The sequence below is a fragment of the Enhydra lutris genome, unplaced genomic scaffold (assembly GCF_002288905.1).
Source record: "Enhydra lutris kenyoni isolate GAN:26980312 unplaced genomic scaffold, ASM228890v2 scaffoldscaffold44, whole genome shotgun sequence".
NCBI lineage: Eukaryota > Metazoa > Chordata > Mammalia > Carnivora > Mustelidae > Enhydra > Enhydra lutris.
This window is the reverse complement of record NW_019154128.1, coordinates 8,614,630-8,631,115: the sequence shown is the minus strand read 5'-3', so window position 1 is coordinate 8,631,115 and position 16,486 is coordinate 8,614,630. Positions and strand designations below refer to the sequence as shown.

At 45.9% G+C, this 16,486-nt stretch overlaps 1 protein-coding gene across 2 annotated transcripts in view; it reads right to left on the bottom strand.

Moving 5' to 3' along the window:
* The window catches only part of LOC111155860 (carbohydrate sulfotransferase 10), a 33,505-nt gene extending 17,358 nt beyond the window's left edge, over nt 1-16,147 (bottom strand). The window contains exons 1-4 of one of the 2 annotated variants that reach the window (XM_022516281.1): nt 15,948-16,147; nt 13,896-13,981; nt 5,108-5,202; nt 4,429-4,560 (exon numbers count right to left, since the gene is read on the bottom strand). In XM_022516281.1, coding sequence (XP_022371989.1) covers nt 4,429-4,560; nt 5,108-5,150 — 175 coding nt within the window. In that variant the 5' untranslated portion in view covers nt 5,151-5,202; nt 13,896-13,981; nt 15,948-16,147. The remainder of the gene's footprint in view (nt 1-4,428; nt 4,561-5,107; nt 5,203-13,895; nt 13,982-15,947) is intronic. The other variant, XM_022516280.1, reaches the window with a different exon arrangement.
* Nucleotides 16,148-16,486: the final 339 nt, after the last annotated feature.

Sequence of the window (16,486 nt, the reverse complement as noted above, 5' to 3'; positions counted from 1 at the left end):
CTATTCTATGTCTGATTCAAAACACCATCCCAGCCAAAGCTGGATGCGGGAGCTGCGACAAGGTCAGAGAGCCCTATCTGCGGTATGAAATAGAAAAAGCATCAGTACCCTCAGGCCCTAGAGCTCCTAAATGCACTCTGAGGACTCCAAGAGACCACCCTCTATCCATTCTCCTCCCCTGCAACCTTGTCATCTTTGAGCACTCACATGCTAATGAGAAAATTCACATTCTAAGCTTGCCTGGTCACTTCGTGTTCTGACAGTGTCTTCTAAGACGAGCACTGCAATGCTTAGCTCTGCCCCAGGCCTGAATGGGTTTTGCAGAATCCTAACCTTCCTTAATAACATTTTAGATGGGACAATGTATCTTGAATTCTGAACAGCTGACTTATCAATGAGTTTCTGAACCAACCTGTTTCCAGTACTCGGGAGCACAGAGAACAGGCTTTGGAACCTGTGGAACATCTCATCTTCCAACACGACACACACCAGCCAGTCACCCACCAATTTTTACTGTTTATGATTTTGAACTTCTTGACCTTTGCTTCCCCCCTCCCCTGGGTCCTCATTCAAGTAGCTTCAAGTAAAAGTGGTAACACGGTTTACATTTGGTTTTGTTTCTGTTGCTCTGCTGACAACCATTTCTTTTCAGCTGATTCTGTTACCCCTGCTATGATCGAAGAGCAGTCTCTTTCCCCGCCCTGACCCCTTAGGAGCAAGCCTCCAGCTCCAGGATCAAGGATTCTCAGCCTGTTGTTATGGCCAGGTGTCCTCAACGTTTCAGATCACTTTGTTACACTCATCGTTATATTTACAATGTTCTATAAAATGTCTTTACATTTGCCAAGTGATGCACCACCTTGTTCCTCTAGAAGTGAACACATCTGCGAATCTCCCTATCTAGCCTGCATCAGTCCCCCAGTGTCAGTCACCTCCCCATCACATGCTTGGCAGAAGTCAGGCAAAGACATTCAAGGCATGGGTTCTGCCCTTAAGTAGCTTACAGCCAAAGTGAGGGGCTGGGTGGAGGCAAAAGATTGGATGAGGAAGTTGAACTGCGCTGAGAAGAAAAATCAGTGTCTACACATACATACCAGATTCACAACTGGATGTCGTTTTTAATTTCTAGTCTCACTATACCATGCCATCAAATTCCCATCACTGAATGGGCTTTATTTCCCTGTGATACAGTCTAGTTATAACACCCGAAACTTGGTTCCACATGACACTGAGGTTTGTTAAGCAAGGGTGAGTCGTTGCTACAAATAATTCTGTGGCTTCACTGCTGAGCTGAAGATAGACCATAACATTACGTAAAAATAAAAAATTAAAAAAGGTAAGCAAGGCTTTAAACAGCATTTCAAAACAAATCTCTTCCTATCAGTTTAAGTAGCAGGAAAATCATGAGGAACAGGTAGGTGAGAAGAAAACACACATGCACAGCGACAGACTGGAAGAGAGCCCTGCTTCCCAGAGGTCAGAGAGGCAAGAAGCAGCCCCACAGACACCGGAGTTACAATCGGCTCCCTGAAGCTGAGACCAAGATCTGCCATCTGCTTTACAGGAAATGGAACTTCACTATTTAGGAAGACTGCTGTGTTGTCAGTCTCTTCTTTGTGATGACACTTCACATTGGGCTTTTGAGTCCAAAACCAAAACATGGTGAACATGAGCGAAATAAATCCCAGCACCTGAGAAAAATATCTTCCAGACACATGTTTACAAACATCTTTCAGTTTCCTGTATAACTCCCAGATCCACCAGGGGGCTTAAATGCCTCCCTGGACAAAGGGGGCCCCCTAAGGCTAAGTGGCTGTACCCCTGAAACCACAGCCCTAGAGGGGCAGGAGATGCCCTCTCAGACGACCTCCTCAGAGACTGTGTGTTTCACTTCTCATGGGTGCTCCATCCCTGCTCGGTCACCCAGACTGGCAACACACCCTGCATGCAAGCTCATTTCCTTCATTCATAACTCAGCCAGTGAACATCCATCTTCATGATCCCCACCAGGAACTCAGGGACAATTTGATAAGTTTTGTGTGCTCAAGAAAGGCTGGGTAATGTTTTGGGCCTGACAACAAAGGGTTCTCACTCTTAAGTTTCCTGCACAGTATGGGGCTGACACTGTCCTCACTGGTAGCCGCCCTGCTTCCTGGAGGTGGGAGGGGCAGTGGGGCAAGAGTGCACTGGCTCAAGGGTTCCCACCAGAAGCTGTCTGCATCACTGTGCTCCCATTCACTAACTCCAGGTCCACACTGAACATCCAAGGGTGCAAGAACTACTTGGTGAGCAGCACCCAAGATGACCACAGATCTTTCCTCCAGCTTTAAAATCCTGAAGCTTTTCATCCTTCCCTGTAGGTTTCACCTTCTACTCCTTTAACTGTTTGCTCCACACGTCACAAAACCCTCTAGAGCTTCTACACTTTCCTGAAAGTGGTCAGCATAAAACTTGCCACATCCTAGCAGAATGACATGTCACTTCTCAGATACCACTGAGGAATGACATGCTCTTCAGAGGCAGTTCTGCCAGAAAACATTGTAATCCAAAGGCACACATCTCACTTAGTTATTTTTGGTGGAAGTCTCATAAAATACAATACCTATACTCCTAGTTTTTAAAACAAAGTAAACCATAAACAATATGACCTCATGACTTGCCTCTGAAATGCCTTCCTTACCAGGAAGTGACATTTAAGGGAATCATGAGTAAAACGTGTGGACTTGGGGTAACAACAAATTCATAGTCCCAGCAGCTGCAGCTTTTTCTATATTTGCGGTTCTCTAGAGCTGCACTCCTAGAGATTCTAACTCATTTGGTCTCTGGTTGAGCCAGGACAGAAAGCTTTACGAAGTCCTGCAGATAGTTCTAAAGTGCCCTGGGGATGAGAACCACTGCTCTAACTCTTAATGAGGGATCTCCATCAGAGGTAAGTGGAACTGGACTGAAGCAGCTGGAGAAACATCTAAATGGTCAAGCTAAGATCATGGTCTCTGAGTCCAATGACCCCCGCAGATCTGGTGCCTGCTGTTCTAACAAAGGCCCAGGTCCCTAGTGGGAGCCATCATTATCTGTGATTACCCACAATGCTCTGCGATGCTCCTGACCAACCCCTATACCTGCAGTTGACACACCCATTCCAAGTCTGTGAAAACCTTTCAGGTTCTCCCAAGAGCTCCTGGAAGGTGGGGGGGTATACCGGTCAGGCCTATCAGGCCTGAGCATAAAGAGGCTGAGTTACTGAGTGTAAACCCTAGAGGTGAGAACCACCTCTTGTGATTAATTTTAGGGCCTCCATCTTTGGCCTACACATCTGCCTTCCAGCCCTGTTGTTCCCCTACAAACAGCGTGAGAGAGGGAGAGAGAAAGAGAATGAATGGGAGCAGGACGGGTGGGGCGCTGGGCAGCCTCGGCACAGAAGGGAGTTCTCTGGGCTGGAGTGGAGCCCAGAGCCTGAGGGCCACTCAGAGGGCACCGTTCGTGCAGCTGCTGGGAGAAAGCAGGGAAAATGGCTGGAATGGATGGATATTCTCCTGATCCCCCCTTCCTAAGGGCCACCGCCTACAGGAGGATGTGTGAAGATTGTACGGAGTGAAGATGCTGTGCACACCCACGTCCGCAAGCATCCTCCCTACTAGGCAGAGGTGGTCAGGCCAGCCTGAAGCTGCTCATGAGTCTTTTCAACATCTCCTGTTTGCCTTGCCTCATTCTGCCGTGGAAGGAGTCGCCTTGGGGTGGCAGGTGCATCTCCTTAGGTACACCTGCAACCGCATAGATCAGAGAGCCTCACTGTACTCAGGTCAGTCTTGGGGCTGTCAGAGCATGTCCATTTTGTAGGGAAAAAACCACTAATGCCTAGGTAAGCAAAGGTCAAGGGCATAAACTAAAGTAAGTTCTTCTGAACCTGGGTTTGCTCTTTGGATGTCTTCATCTGACCACCTACATCATCAAGTCAAGGGGAGTTACCTCAAAGACTACCAGACACAGTATTTAAATCACCTCTTCGTGAAGCGAAGGTGACTTTCAACCATGTGACTACCAGCATGCAGCACCAGCTAGAACATGGGGATGCTGGTCAATCATGGCAACATCTCATGATGATACCGAGCAGGGCAAAGTCCCAAGCCTGTGGCCCAGGAGATGACCTGGCAAATGGTACTGCAGGGAAGAGGCCACCAAAGAAGCCCACAGAGAAAGCATGCTCCACCCATCCCCAGGGGAGATGCAGGGAAGACACTTTTGTCTTTTTCACCTCCTCTTCTGCACCTCTGTAACATGAAGGATTTGGACACCATGACCTTCGAGGTCACTTCTGGCATTAATGTTCTTTCGATTCTGTGACAAAGGTCATCTGTGCCTGTACCCAGGAACAATACCACAGCATTGTCTGGATTAGCTGAAATCCATTCCATGATGAAGCATACCTACCATCAGGGTCTTTAAAGGTCAATGTGATAAATTTGCTAGCCACCATGAACATGAAAATCACCCAAAAGCATGCGGCCAACAGAAGCCACTGGTGGTGCATGTTGTCAAATGTCAGCCATTCAGTAATTCTTCCTGGAAAACAAAAGTGAGATGACCTTGGTGCTTATAAATAAATCAATTAAACAAAAAGTAATAAAAAGAATAGGTGACTTTAGTTAACAGCTTCAGTACAAATATTTGAAATAATTTTTCTATTGATACAGGGGTATTTTGACTGAGTATTTAAATTTTATTCTTAATAATATGAAGCCATCGATCTGATAATTCAAGCAAATTTAAAATACTCTAGTGGAAAGGAGCCATTTCTGTTTGTTTTTGGAATACACGATAAGATTTTGCTTTTGCAGATTTGCCTTGGAACTCCTTTCTGGCCCAAGCTGACATCAAAGCATACTCTTAGTACCCAGCAATAGCCAGCACCTGGAAGCAGGAGGGCAGGAGTCTGCCAAGGGTCGGACCTTTGCTGCGGTAATTTGCAGAGGGCAGAAGCCATACTGAGACAATTATAAGCAGGCCTTGTGTAAAATCCTGACATGTTGACAAGATAGATGTAGCTACACCCAGAATCTCTACAACAGTGAAAATCAACACCAGAGCATCTCTGTCTCCATTCACTTGCCTGCAAGAGTCTGCGCAGAACCCTGGGGGTGGGTGTTTTTCATGCTGTCACTGCCCGGGAGTGAGGCACGGTGCGCCAATCCTCAGCAGGTCATGCTGCAGGAGACACAAAAAGACCCGGGAAGTCAGTCATTTCTTGGCAAGAGAGACAAAAAAAAGGGTTTCATTTCACCTTTAACCAAGTCAAACCAAACCACTTAAAAAGACCATGCTGGGCTGGGCTGGTTTCCACTAGCCAACTGAGGCCACCATCACTCCTGGGCAGCAGGGAGAATTGGTCCTCTCAACGAGGTGCTGATGACATATGATTTCAGAAAGCTTCTGAATGCTAGATGGGACAGAGCGCAGTGGGGACCCAGGCAAGCAACTCTCCTCCTTGTCTCAACAACATTTACCTCCTAGAATCTCACTGGAACCAGGCATCTGAAACCTGAATTCCCTCCACCAAGTGGTTATCCACCTAGACTTGAATATATCCTGTAGTGGGGAGCTTACCACCTGAGATGCAGCCTGTACATTTACTGGGTGGTTTGGGAACCACCCTGGCACCCTTATGCGCCACACATTAGACCCAGAGTGTTTCCTGGGGTCTGCAAACAGGGTTGCCAGATTAACTGCATAAAAATGTAGGATACTGGTTAGCTTTGAATGTCAGATAAATACAGTAGCTTCCCTTTATCCAGTGGAGATACTTTCCAAGACCCCCAGTGGATGCCTGAAACTGCAGAATAGTACCGAACCCTGTATATTCTGTTTTTTTCCTATACATACATGCCTATGGGAAAGTTTAATTTATAAATGAGGCACAGTAAGAGTTTAACAATGATACCCAAAAATAAAACAGAATAATTACATCAATATACCATAAGGAAAGTAACATGAATGCGGACTCTCTCTAAATATCTTACTGTGCTGTACTTACTCTCTTCCTGTGATGATGTGAGGTGGTAAACTGCTTATGAGAGGAGAGGCAGTGAGAAGAAGGACGTGGGCACAGTGATGTAGCATTAGGCTACTACTACTGACCTTCTGACCATTCGTCAGAAGGAGGATCATCTGCTTCCAGACTGTGGCTGACCACAGGTAACTGAAACTATGGAGAGTGAAATCGCAGATAAGGGGGGACTACTGTGAATAATGTCTTAGTAGAAGTATGTCCCAAATATTTATGGGATATACTTACACTTTAAAGAGTGACTTGTTGTCTCTCTTGAGTTTCAAATTTTACTGGGAGTCCCAGATTCTCTCTGGCTGTAGTGCCCGACACGGGGCATGCCCACCCCTTTCTAGCTGCCTGAGGCCAGCCTGCCTGAGTTGAGTCTCCCTTCCTCCCTCAGTCCTGCTCCTCTGAGGCAGCAGGGCACAAAGGAGAGCGCCTAGAGCGCCCCACCACTCACCAGTTCTGTGACTCAGGAAGTCACTTAACCTCCCTAGGCCTTGATTTCCCACCTCTGAGACGAGGCCCTCCTCCTTCTAGGGTGGTTGTGAGGATTAAATGACCTGTATCTGTGCCACTAGGAACAGAAACTGACCCTCTCTGACTTTCCAATTTGATCTGCAAAACAGCCTTCTAAGTGTAGTGGCGAGAAATTAATGTGACAGTGTAGTTTGCCCCAAGAAGAGGGGAAAAGAAAGCCAGACTCATTCCAGGGGACTCAGGTTCCTAATTTTTCTCTTCCAGAGACAAGTGAGGCACAGACTGTGCCCAGCAGCATAGGGCACTGCAGTTCTTTCCCTATAAGACAGTGATACTCAGAGGGGTCTATCCCTATGGATCACAGTGGGAGCACTCCATTGAGAAACCCGAAATGCAGGCCTTTTCTTAACAAAAGGGCAGGGGGTAAAGGAGCCAGTGTGGACTGGAATGGGAAAAAAGAGAAAGGAGGCAAGTACCAGGCAAGAGGTAGGCAACCAGAACACAGGGGTATTGTTCCCTTGTACCAGTTTTCAGGAAGCCTTAGAGGCTGAGGAACACTCTGGGCGCTGAGTGGCCTGGGGCTTGCAACCCATGCTTTGTTACAAGAAGTGCTGTGGACCAGCAAATACAGATGAGGGGAGCCACCTGGGGCTGCCTCCCTCACACCCACTTACTCTGCAGAGCAAGAGAGCCTCCTGGCATTGCTGGCTCACGGTGCCCTGCTCTGCTCAGACCTAGACATCCGGCCCTTGAGCACCCCCCTGGGCATCAAGCCAGCACCTGGGAGGTATTTATGGCTTAAGAATCTAGTCTTTCCAGTGGGAGCTAGTCCTCTGAAGGGATCTGAGTGTGCCCACTGAGCTCACCTCCACATAAAAGTAGGGAGACCATGAATAAACAGACTTACATGAAAATGAAGGGTCATATCAACTGCTCTTCAGGAAGCCAAGCGGCTCAGGGATAGGATTTCTACATCTGGGCTCATTGAGATGTAAGATCTGCATCACGCTGAGGCCATGCCTGCCTTCCTAAGGCTTGGATTTTAATTTCAAGCCAGGAATGCTTTACTCTTTCACCCAGACCTGGGGTTGGGGGTGAGGAGGGTCTAATTCTCTTCTCCCAGAAAATCTGCCCAATTTTCACATCTGTAAGGATAAAACCACTGTATACCTACCTACCAGTGTGTTGTGAGGCCCCCATGAAAGAGAGCCTGCCCAAGTACCTCCTCTACAACTTACAGTCCATCAAGCAAATGTCTTCTTTCCGATGGGGAATTTTACTTCAAACACATTCAACTTTGAAAGTGAATTCAAGTAAACCCCTACTAAACTAGGACATCTAGAGTGCCCTTTCCTGCTCTGTGCCTGGCCACTGCACTGAGTCAGGAGAAGGGAGGTCTGCAAGGGCCCCCACCTCCCTTTCATCCCTGTCACAGCACCCCCGGACAGGGCAGAGACAGCCCAAGACATCTGGGGCCCCTGATAAGGGCAGCAGATGTGGAAAGGATCATGTGCATAAGCCCTAGCCCCTGCCAAAAAATGTTCTCTTGACAAGAGGACTATAAAGTCACAGGCCCTGACCAGTGTCTTGGGTAGGATTGCCCAGACTAGACAGAAGTCTGAAAATGACTCTGTGCCCTGTTGCCTGAGAGTGGTCACTGTGAAAGGCAGCTAGGGAGGGAGCGCTCTGTGCTGGCCAGCAGGCTTCTGTAAATGGGAAGTAAGCAGGGCCCACCCCTGCGCAGCACAGGAAGATGCAGCTCTCTCTACCGCCCACTCTGTTGGAACCCCCAAAGCCTCTCTCCATCACCCTACCTAGTTTCACATCCTGCACTGTACCTACCACAGCCTGTTTTCACTTGTTCACCATCTGTGCCCTCACCACCCCCCTAGAATGTTAAATGCCCCCGCGTACACCAAGGACTAAAATAGTGCCCGGAACTCATTAAAACAACAACCATTATTTGCTGAATGCCTATATCCACCTAGAAACTTATTAGGAAAACTCAGGGGAGCTGAAAGGTACTTCTGAAGGCACCTTTTCCAACCTTCTATCTGAGAGTTCCCAAACTCTTTAAAGGATGAGGCCCCCAATTTCAACAACCTCAAAATATTTCTCCAGTATCCACATGAAAGTAGTTACATATTTAATACCTATTATCTGAGACTAGAAAACAATTAAAAGCTACTAGGACTTCAGCATTACTTGGAAATAAAATTACATTTTATAAATCACAGCACTTAACATGCATTTGAACAGATATACAACTAAAATATACTGACTGGAGGGGTGGTTAAGAAATCTCACTGGAGTCCAAAAAAAATTTTTTTTTAATTTTAAATAAAACCATGTGCTGAAGGGCAAGCCAATTACAGAGATCCAAAATGTCAACTTATATCCATAAACGAAAAGGGCAACTTGCAAAATTGGACGTATGAGCCTCTCTGTAAAAGTTATATTTGTGAATGTATGTGATTATATACATATCCAAACACATACATGCATATAATGCACAGAATAAAATCTTGAGACAATGAAAGCAGTTATTTTTTGCTTTGTACACTTACATATTAAAAAAAATTTGCAACAAACGTGTTTCCATTTTATAGTAGAAACTAATAAAATATAAAAGATGCCACTCATATACATGTCCCCTGGTGTTTTATTTCTGCTGTTTATTTTTCCTACCTGATCACTACCGACTGCAGTTTCCTTACCACTTGGTAAAGTGTGGGAAAGGATGGTAAATACTTTCCTAGCTGGGAGAAAATGTGGTTAAGTGACAAAATCAACATGTATCTGAATATTTAGTAAACACATCTCTGTCTTCATTAGTTGTTTTTTTTTTTTAAGATTTTATTTATTTGAGAGAGAGGGAAAGAGAGGGAGAATATAAGCAGGGTGAGAGGCTGAGGGAGAAGCAGACCCCCACTGAGCAGGGAGCCCGATTTCTGGCTTGATCCCCAGGATCATGACCTGAGCCAAAGGCAGCTGCTTAACCAACTGAGCCACCCAGGCACCCCTGTCTTCATTAGTTTTTATTTAGCTTTTAAAAATAATCTAACATTTAAAACATAAAGTGCAGAGACTACTGTAACAAAAACAGATTCTTGGCTCAATAGTTTTGCTGTACTTACTTGAGTGATTTTTTTAAAGGAAAGGAAGTGTTAAGAAAAGAAGGTTGGAGCCCCTCTCTGCCCCCCACCTGGCTCTAATCTCCTTGCACCCCAGACCTACTCCTCCATAAAGGCTTTTCACTTTGTCAGACTCAAGTCCTCTGACAGAAGCAGCAGCAGGGGTTTGGAAGATGGTCTTCCCTGCAGAGAGAAAGGCAGGGCCAGCTGCAGAAGCTGGGAAAGCATGTTCACCCAGGGCCTGGGTGCTTTCTAGGAGGCTCCTGCTGGGCGAATAAAGCCTGGGGTGGAGAGATGCACTATTTTTAAGTGCCTACCTTTTCCCCCTCATGGTCTATAGTGAAAAAATTCACACATTACACAGAGAATTAAGAGAAAAAAGCTGCTGAGGCCAAAATTTAAATAAACCAGGACTTGTTCACGGAGTCATATACTACGTGCCCCAACCAGAACCAGTAAGAATAAAGCCTGGTCCCTCTCAAGTACCCCTCCCCTTAGGCCCAATATTGCTACAGTTCATAACATATGACACACAAACACAAGTAGATGTATATCTGCATATACTTTTAAGGACACAATTAAAAAAATAATTATTTGCCAAATTCATCATGAAAAGTTTTATTCATCCACCACACAAAACAGGTGCCAGGGATACGACCCTGTTCCAAACCAAACACATATGCAGTTTATGTCCTTACATAGCCTGCTGTCTGACAGAGAGAACCCACATGCATCAAAGAGTCTATCCCAGAAGTGGTGTGAGGCGGACATATGGCTCTATGAGAGGGAAGAAAGGACAGAACCTGGGTGGAGAGGTCAGGGACAGCAGTTATGTAAGGAGGTACCCAGACCAGGGGACCAGCAGGGAATGGAGGCCTGGGTGTTGGGCAGGAGAAGTCAGGGGCCCTTGAGTAACCAAAGAAATCCCCAGTGGCTGGAGTTTCCAGGTCAACGTCAGAGATGAGCCAAAGCAGCTCTGGTCAGAAAACACTGATTCCTATAGAGCATTTATGGAGTTTAGTTTCACCTTGTGAGCAATAGAAAGCCAGTGAAGAGTTTTCTGTGAGAAGAGTGATAGTAGTGTCATGATTCTGATTTAAATTTTGAAGGTATTTTTCCAACAGCACAGTCAAAAATGTAAAGCACTATCCACTTGGCCATTCCCCAGCCTCAACATCATTTCCATTAGTGCAGCAGGAGTGTTCTAACACAGCTAAGTGTTCCACATCACCACCTGGACCTAACCTCCTAGATGATGACGACCACCACCACCGCTGCCACAATCATCATCATCATCATCATCTCCATCAAGGTCTCTAAAAATTAGCATGTAAACTTGTAAGATCCACAATATCTGACAGGTTGGGTTTTCACAAATCCTGAGGACTAGGGGTTCCAGTTAGCCATAGCATGCTTCTGCTTTATAAATTCATGTACTCTGAACCTAGGTATCTACCTAACAGTGGCTAACTTTATGTGTAGGCCCGTGGTTCCAGCCCTGGGTGTACATTAGAATCACCTGCGTAGCTTTAAAAAAATATAGCAATGTGCTGGGCCCCAAGAACACTGAACCCAAGACAACACATATTGCTGGAGATGGATCCAGGGCTTGTTTTATAAGCTCTGCACAGGATTCTAATGAGCAGCCAGGGCTGAGAACTGCTGGTCCAAGCCCCCAGCCCTTTAAAATGCAGATTCTAGGCCTTCTGACATAGGAACCATTCTCCTTCCACCTCCTTCCTTTATAAGAATGAAAACTAGTAGCAAAAGAATATCTGTCAAGGAGCGTCCTTTGATGCTATGATAAAACAGGTTAAAGAGGTTTAATTAGAATCAAAGACCTCCATCACCATGCCTACTTACTCTTCTTTCTAGCCCTCCTACCTATAGGTAACTAGATTCTGTAGAATTAGGATTTGGTCTGACCTTGGAAAAATCATAATAATTTGCCCTATTTATTTGAACAAAATGAAAGGCATTTCAAATTCCCTTAGGCCCAGCCCCTCTAAACCCACCCCACTAACTGCATTGTTTGCCTGAATATACCAGTTCTCCATGGGGTTTGCCTCCTATACAAAGATGACACCCTCAAGGCTCATGATTTCTGTGTGCAGAGACTGGGACCTGAAATGAACAGTCCTTCCAACATGGCTCTGCCAAGGGCCACTGCTCTCTCTGCAGCCCAGTGACAAATGGCCTCTAAAAAGCTTGATATTTTCTGTAATTAACTCTCCTTTGTTCAAGGAGCCAAGACAACTCCCAAGTTGCCTCTTGCAGCTAATGGTGGCAAACCTGACTGTGCCCAGGCCCCCTGTTGGTCATGGTGTGCTGCCCTGAACTGAGCCCCTGGGGCCCCCAGGAGACAGCATACCCGTCTTCTGAGCTTTCCTATGTCCAGTCATTAAATGAGATTTTTCACTTGGAGATGTCAGGTTCTGAAACCAAGCCAGAGGGCTGGACTCTTAGAAAACCCACAAGTCAGAAATGATGGTTAAGGTGGTTTCCCTTCTTACGGGGAAAGCAGGGTTAGGGAAGCAAAAACATAGCTGAACCTACCAGAAATCTTTTTTTTTTTTTTTTTTTTTGTCCTCTAAACTAAAAGAAAGACAGCACACATTTTCATGTTTGTAATGACTACCAATGGGTTTGGTTTGGTATTGTTACCATCTTCTGGTGCAAATTCTCTCTCCTCTACATTTTCAAAAAGATGCTTGTAAATCCACATTGGTCAGCTGCCAATAATATTTCTGGCAGTGGCTTTTCCTTGTGTTTGAGCTGTCCTCCAAAAGCACAAAACAAAACCTTTTTGGGTTTTTGCTGAAGAGCTTGACTTCCACCTGCCTTGTTCTACTTTTGCTATGCATACTCACTTATTAAAGGTTCTGCAAAGTTCTGTGGTAAATAAGCTCATTTAACTGTTTAAATAGCTTTTCTCCAAATGTCTGTCATTCATTCAGCATTATTGACCAAGGGCCCACTTTAAGCTAGGAGTTGTTCTAGGCCCTGGGGATATGGCAACATATATACGCCCTGCTCTCATGGTACTTCTATAGAAGCAGACAGGGAAATAAACAGAGCTGTTAATATATAAGATTACACAAAGTGAGAAGGGCCACGGTTAAGGGGAATCTTGAGAAGAGACTGAACAGAGTGAGGGAAATCATGCAGCAGCTTGGTCTGTGTCCCAGGGTCCCAAAAGCAGCAAGGAGACAGTGACCCTCATGCCGAGTAGCCCAGATAAAGAATCCTGTCAAGGGTCCTTTACTGAGCTGGAAACTCCTGGATCCCCCACCCCCACACATACATAACCCAGGGAAAGGACCACGTGTCTGGTGTTCAGTTTTTAATATTCATTCAAAATACAGCCAGGCACTAAAGGAAACTTCACAAAAAAAGCCTGGTAATGCACAAGGAGTTGGTAGCCCTGGGGTGGGGGATTAACAAGAAGGGAAACTCGGTAGTTAAGGGCTAGAGCAACCAGAGACATTCTACAATCAAACTTTCCGTATCTTTGGATTTTGAACTAAAATGTTACCACCTAATCAATAAAATTACTAGATTACAACGTGATAGAACACTGCATGTGAATTTATAAAATATGTAAAGTGCTATGACACTCGTGGTGATTTTTAAATTCATAGGGTTTCTGCGATCTAAGTTCAGGAACTTCGTCTACTTGGTCATAATCATTACAACTTACTGTCTTAGAATAACTGATCCTCCTTAGTTATCAGCATGGAAACACACTCCTTACTCTGTCCAGCTGAAGGTTGTATCTGAGATTAAGACACATTCTCATGCAAGTGCCTGGATGGCTCAGTTGGTTGAGCCTCTGCCTTCAGCTCAGGTCGTGATCTCAGGGGCCTTGGGTCAGGATCCGTGCTCAGTGGGGAGTCTCCTTGTCCCTCTCCTACTGCCCCCCCCACTCATGTTCTCTGTCTCTCTTTCTGCTCTCTCTCTCAAATGAATAAATAAAATCTTAAAAAAAAAAAAAAGATTCTCATGAGTAACAATAATGAACAATAATAAACTTCCCGGGGTAACTACATGTCAGGCACTGCTCTTAGCAAACCAAAGACACCTAATCCCCAGCCTGGGAGGATGCTTCTACTATTATATTTAAGAAAACATTTCTAAGTGTACACACTCCTATTTAAGAACTTTAAATTTCATAAAATCTCCTTAAAAGCAAGTGAGATCAGTAAATGACATGAATCTCAAATAACTAGTGAGCTCACATTCTCCTTCACATACCTTCTGAGGCCTGGGATCCACATTTGCTTGCAGAATTTGCTTTGCCTGAGATTCCTAGTTCCTCCTGTCACTGTACAGGAAAATTAAAAAAAAAAAAAAAAGCACCATTAGAAGTGATAAGATTGACCTACTTAGTACAACTTGGTTTATACTTGGGAGATAGTATAAGTGGTTTTTACCACTTATAATAGTATAAGTGGTTAACTAACCACTTTGATTATTCAAGTGCATTTTGTACAACAGGTCTCTTACAGAGGTGGGTTATACCTAGAATTCCTGGCAAATGAATAAATATTCTAAAAGTGCCAAAAGAGATAAATGTTTAAAAGACTGTTCCCTGTAACTTCAAAGGAAAAATAAGTTTTGTAGCAAAAAGAATCAAATATATTTGACATTGGGTAAAGAATTCCTGTGCAGGATGATGGGATGATGAAATCTTCCAATGCAAGATGTTCTCTGGATTTTGAATTTCTTTAGGCTGTAACACCCTGGCAAATTCTAGCCAAATGACACATCATGAATGAATAACTGGAAACAAGCCGAACTTGTGGAATTAGAGAGATTACAGATTTAATAGAGTCGGCTAGCAAAATAAACATACAACTCATTTAACACATAATATAGCCCAAACTGCCTGGGATACATGTAGCACAGTCTAGCTGTGTTTCCTTTTACTCTGAAGAGCTCAGTGTTAAAACTAAAAGCAATTTCATGTTATGCAAATGGAAAGATTAAGCTTTATGTACTCAACATTCAGATTCTTCCAGACCTGTATCAGAAGAAAAGACTCTTCATTTCTGCAGTCTTGAAGGTCCTGAATTCATCCCTCTCGTTTCTATTCTGGCTCTCTCCCACCTTTTTATTGTCTAACCTCAAGCATTTGAATACTGATCTGAATATACCTGCAAACTGCCTGAGAGATTGCCTGATTCATTCTCTCCTTTGTTCAATTTTGCAAACCCTCCAGTTTTCATCTTGGGCAAGGAAAGGATTTTTCTCTCAGGTATTTCTTTGAGATTCTCTTCTTTGGGGTCAAGAGCAAAGATGGAAAGATTTTTCTTTCCATCTTGAAATTCCAATTTTGAGCCAAGATGGACTCATCATTACAGTGGTAGAAAAGAGAGAAGACTATTTTCTCTCCTTGTATCTTTTCTTTTTCACCCCGACCCTGAAAATTTCACAGCGAATAGATACTGGAGATCAGCAAGGGGACCGAAACTGAGCTGCCTAATTTTAAGAATGTCTGAGACATTTCTCATCCTGGCAGTTAAAACTGACCAATACCCAACTCTTCATGGCCCAAAGCACCAGACTCTCTGAGTGTTTCAGACAAAAAAGCCCTTTATGACAGTCCTCCCCCTTAGCTAACCAGACAGAACCTGGCTGCACTGCTTTCTATTCACTGCCCGGCCCTTTCCTGCCTTCAGAGACTTGGAAAACAAAAACGACAGCTTTTGGAAAACCTGGTTCATCTTCCCAGCCAGAAGTGCAGAAATTTATACTTGAACCTCCAACTTCTGACCAGCCTCTCGACTGTCAAAATCAGGGCTGAGGGCACTTTGCAGCCTATCTGGCAGGAAACAAGCATTTCCGACCATCCTTTCCCCTGTCACCCACCAAAGACATACTTAACAGTGCACTTAGGAAAGGGTGTGCATGTTCCTTCTTCCCTGCCCTCTCTCTCTCTCTGCATGTTCTTTGCACCCAAGGGGAACATTTTCTTCCTCTCTGCACCGAATCACAAATGCAAATTCTCAGCCAAAAATGAAAGAAGTAAATTACAGATCACCAAGTATCTATCATTTCACCGGTCACACCACCCCGCAACAAGGACGCCGCCTTATTGCATAATTAACGTGATGGAGGTTCTTCTCATTAATCCCACCAACTAGAGAGGTGCTCAAGTCACCAAAACACACAAGGATGGTGCTCACAAAGAAACGCTGGTTCGCCCCGTTTTCTCATCCACCCGGGATGGGGTAGGGGCCGGGGCCCCGGGGTCCACGAAACCCACACCCGCCAGTCCCAGAGCTCACCCACTGCGGAGCCCGAGCTCGCCGGGGTCCTCTAGCCCTTCCGCGCCGCTGGCGGCGAAGCTCTGCCCGGACCTCGCGGGCCCGGGGGCGAAGCGCGCGGGGTCCTGGCGTCCCGGGAGCGCTGGAGGCCCGCCCCGCCGCCCGGAGGCCTCGGCGCCGCCACCGGCGGCCTCCGCGCCGCGGCCCGCCCGGCCCGGGATGTGGCGGCGGCGCGCCGGAAGGAGAAAGCCCGGCGCGCGAGGTCCCCTCGGGGTCGGGGGGGGGGGGGGGGGCGCCGCCGCCCCCCCCCCCCGCCCCCTCCCCCCACCGCGCGCGCGCCGCCCGAGGCCGCGCGGGGAGACGCGGCCCAGGGGCTCCAGGACCCGGTTTACCCCCGCGCGTATCCGCGGTCGATCGTGCGCCCAGTCCTTGTGCCTCTCGTCTTCCCCGTCGGAAAGAAACTCCATCCCGGGAAATTAGAGAGAGATGTGCGGCCGAACCAGATCCCGCCGGGTCTCCATTCAGAACACAGGTATGATGTTTGAGAAGAAGAAAAAAAA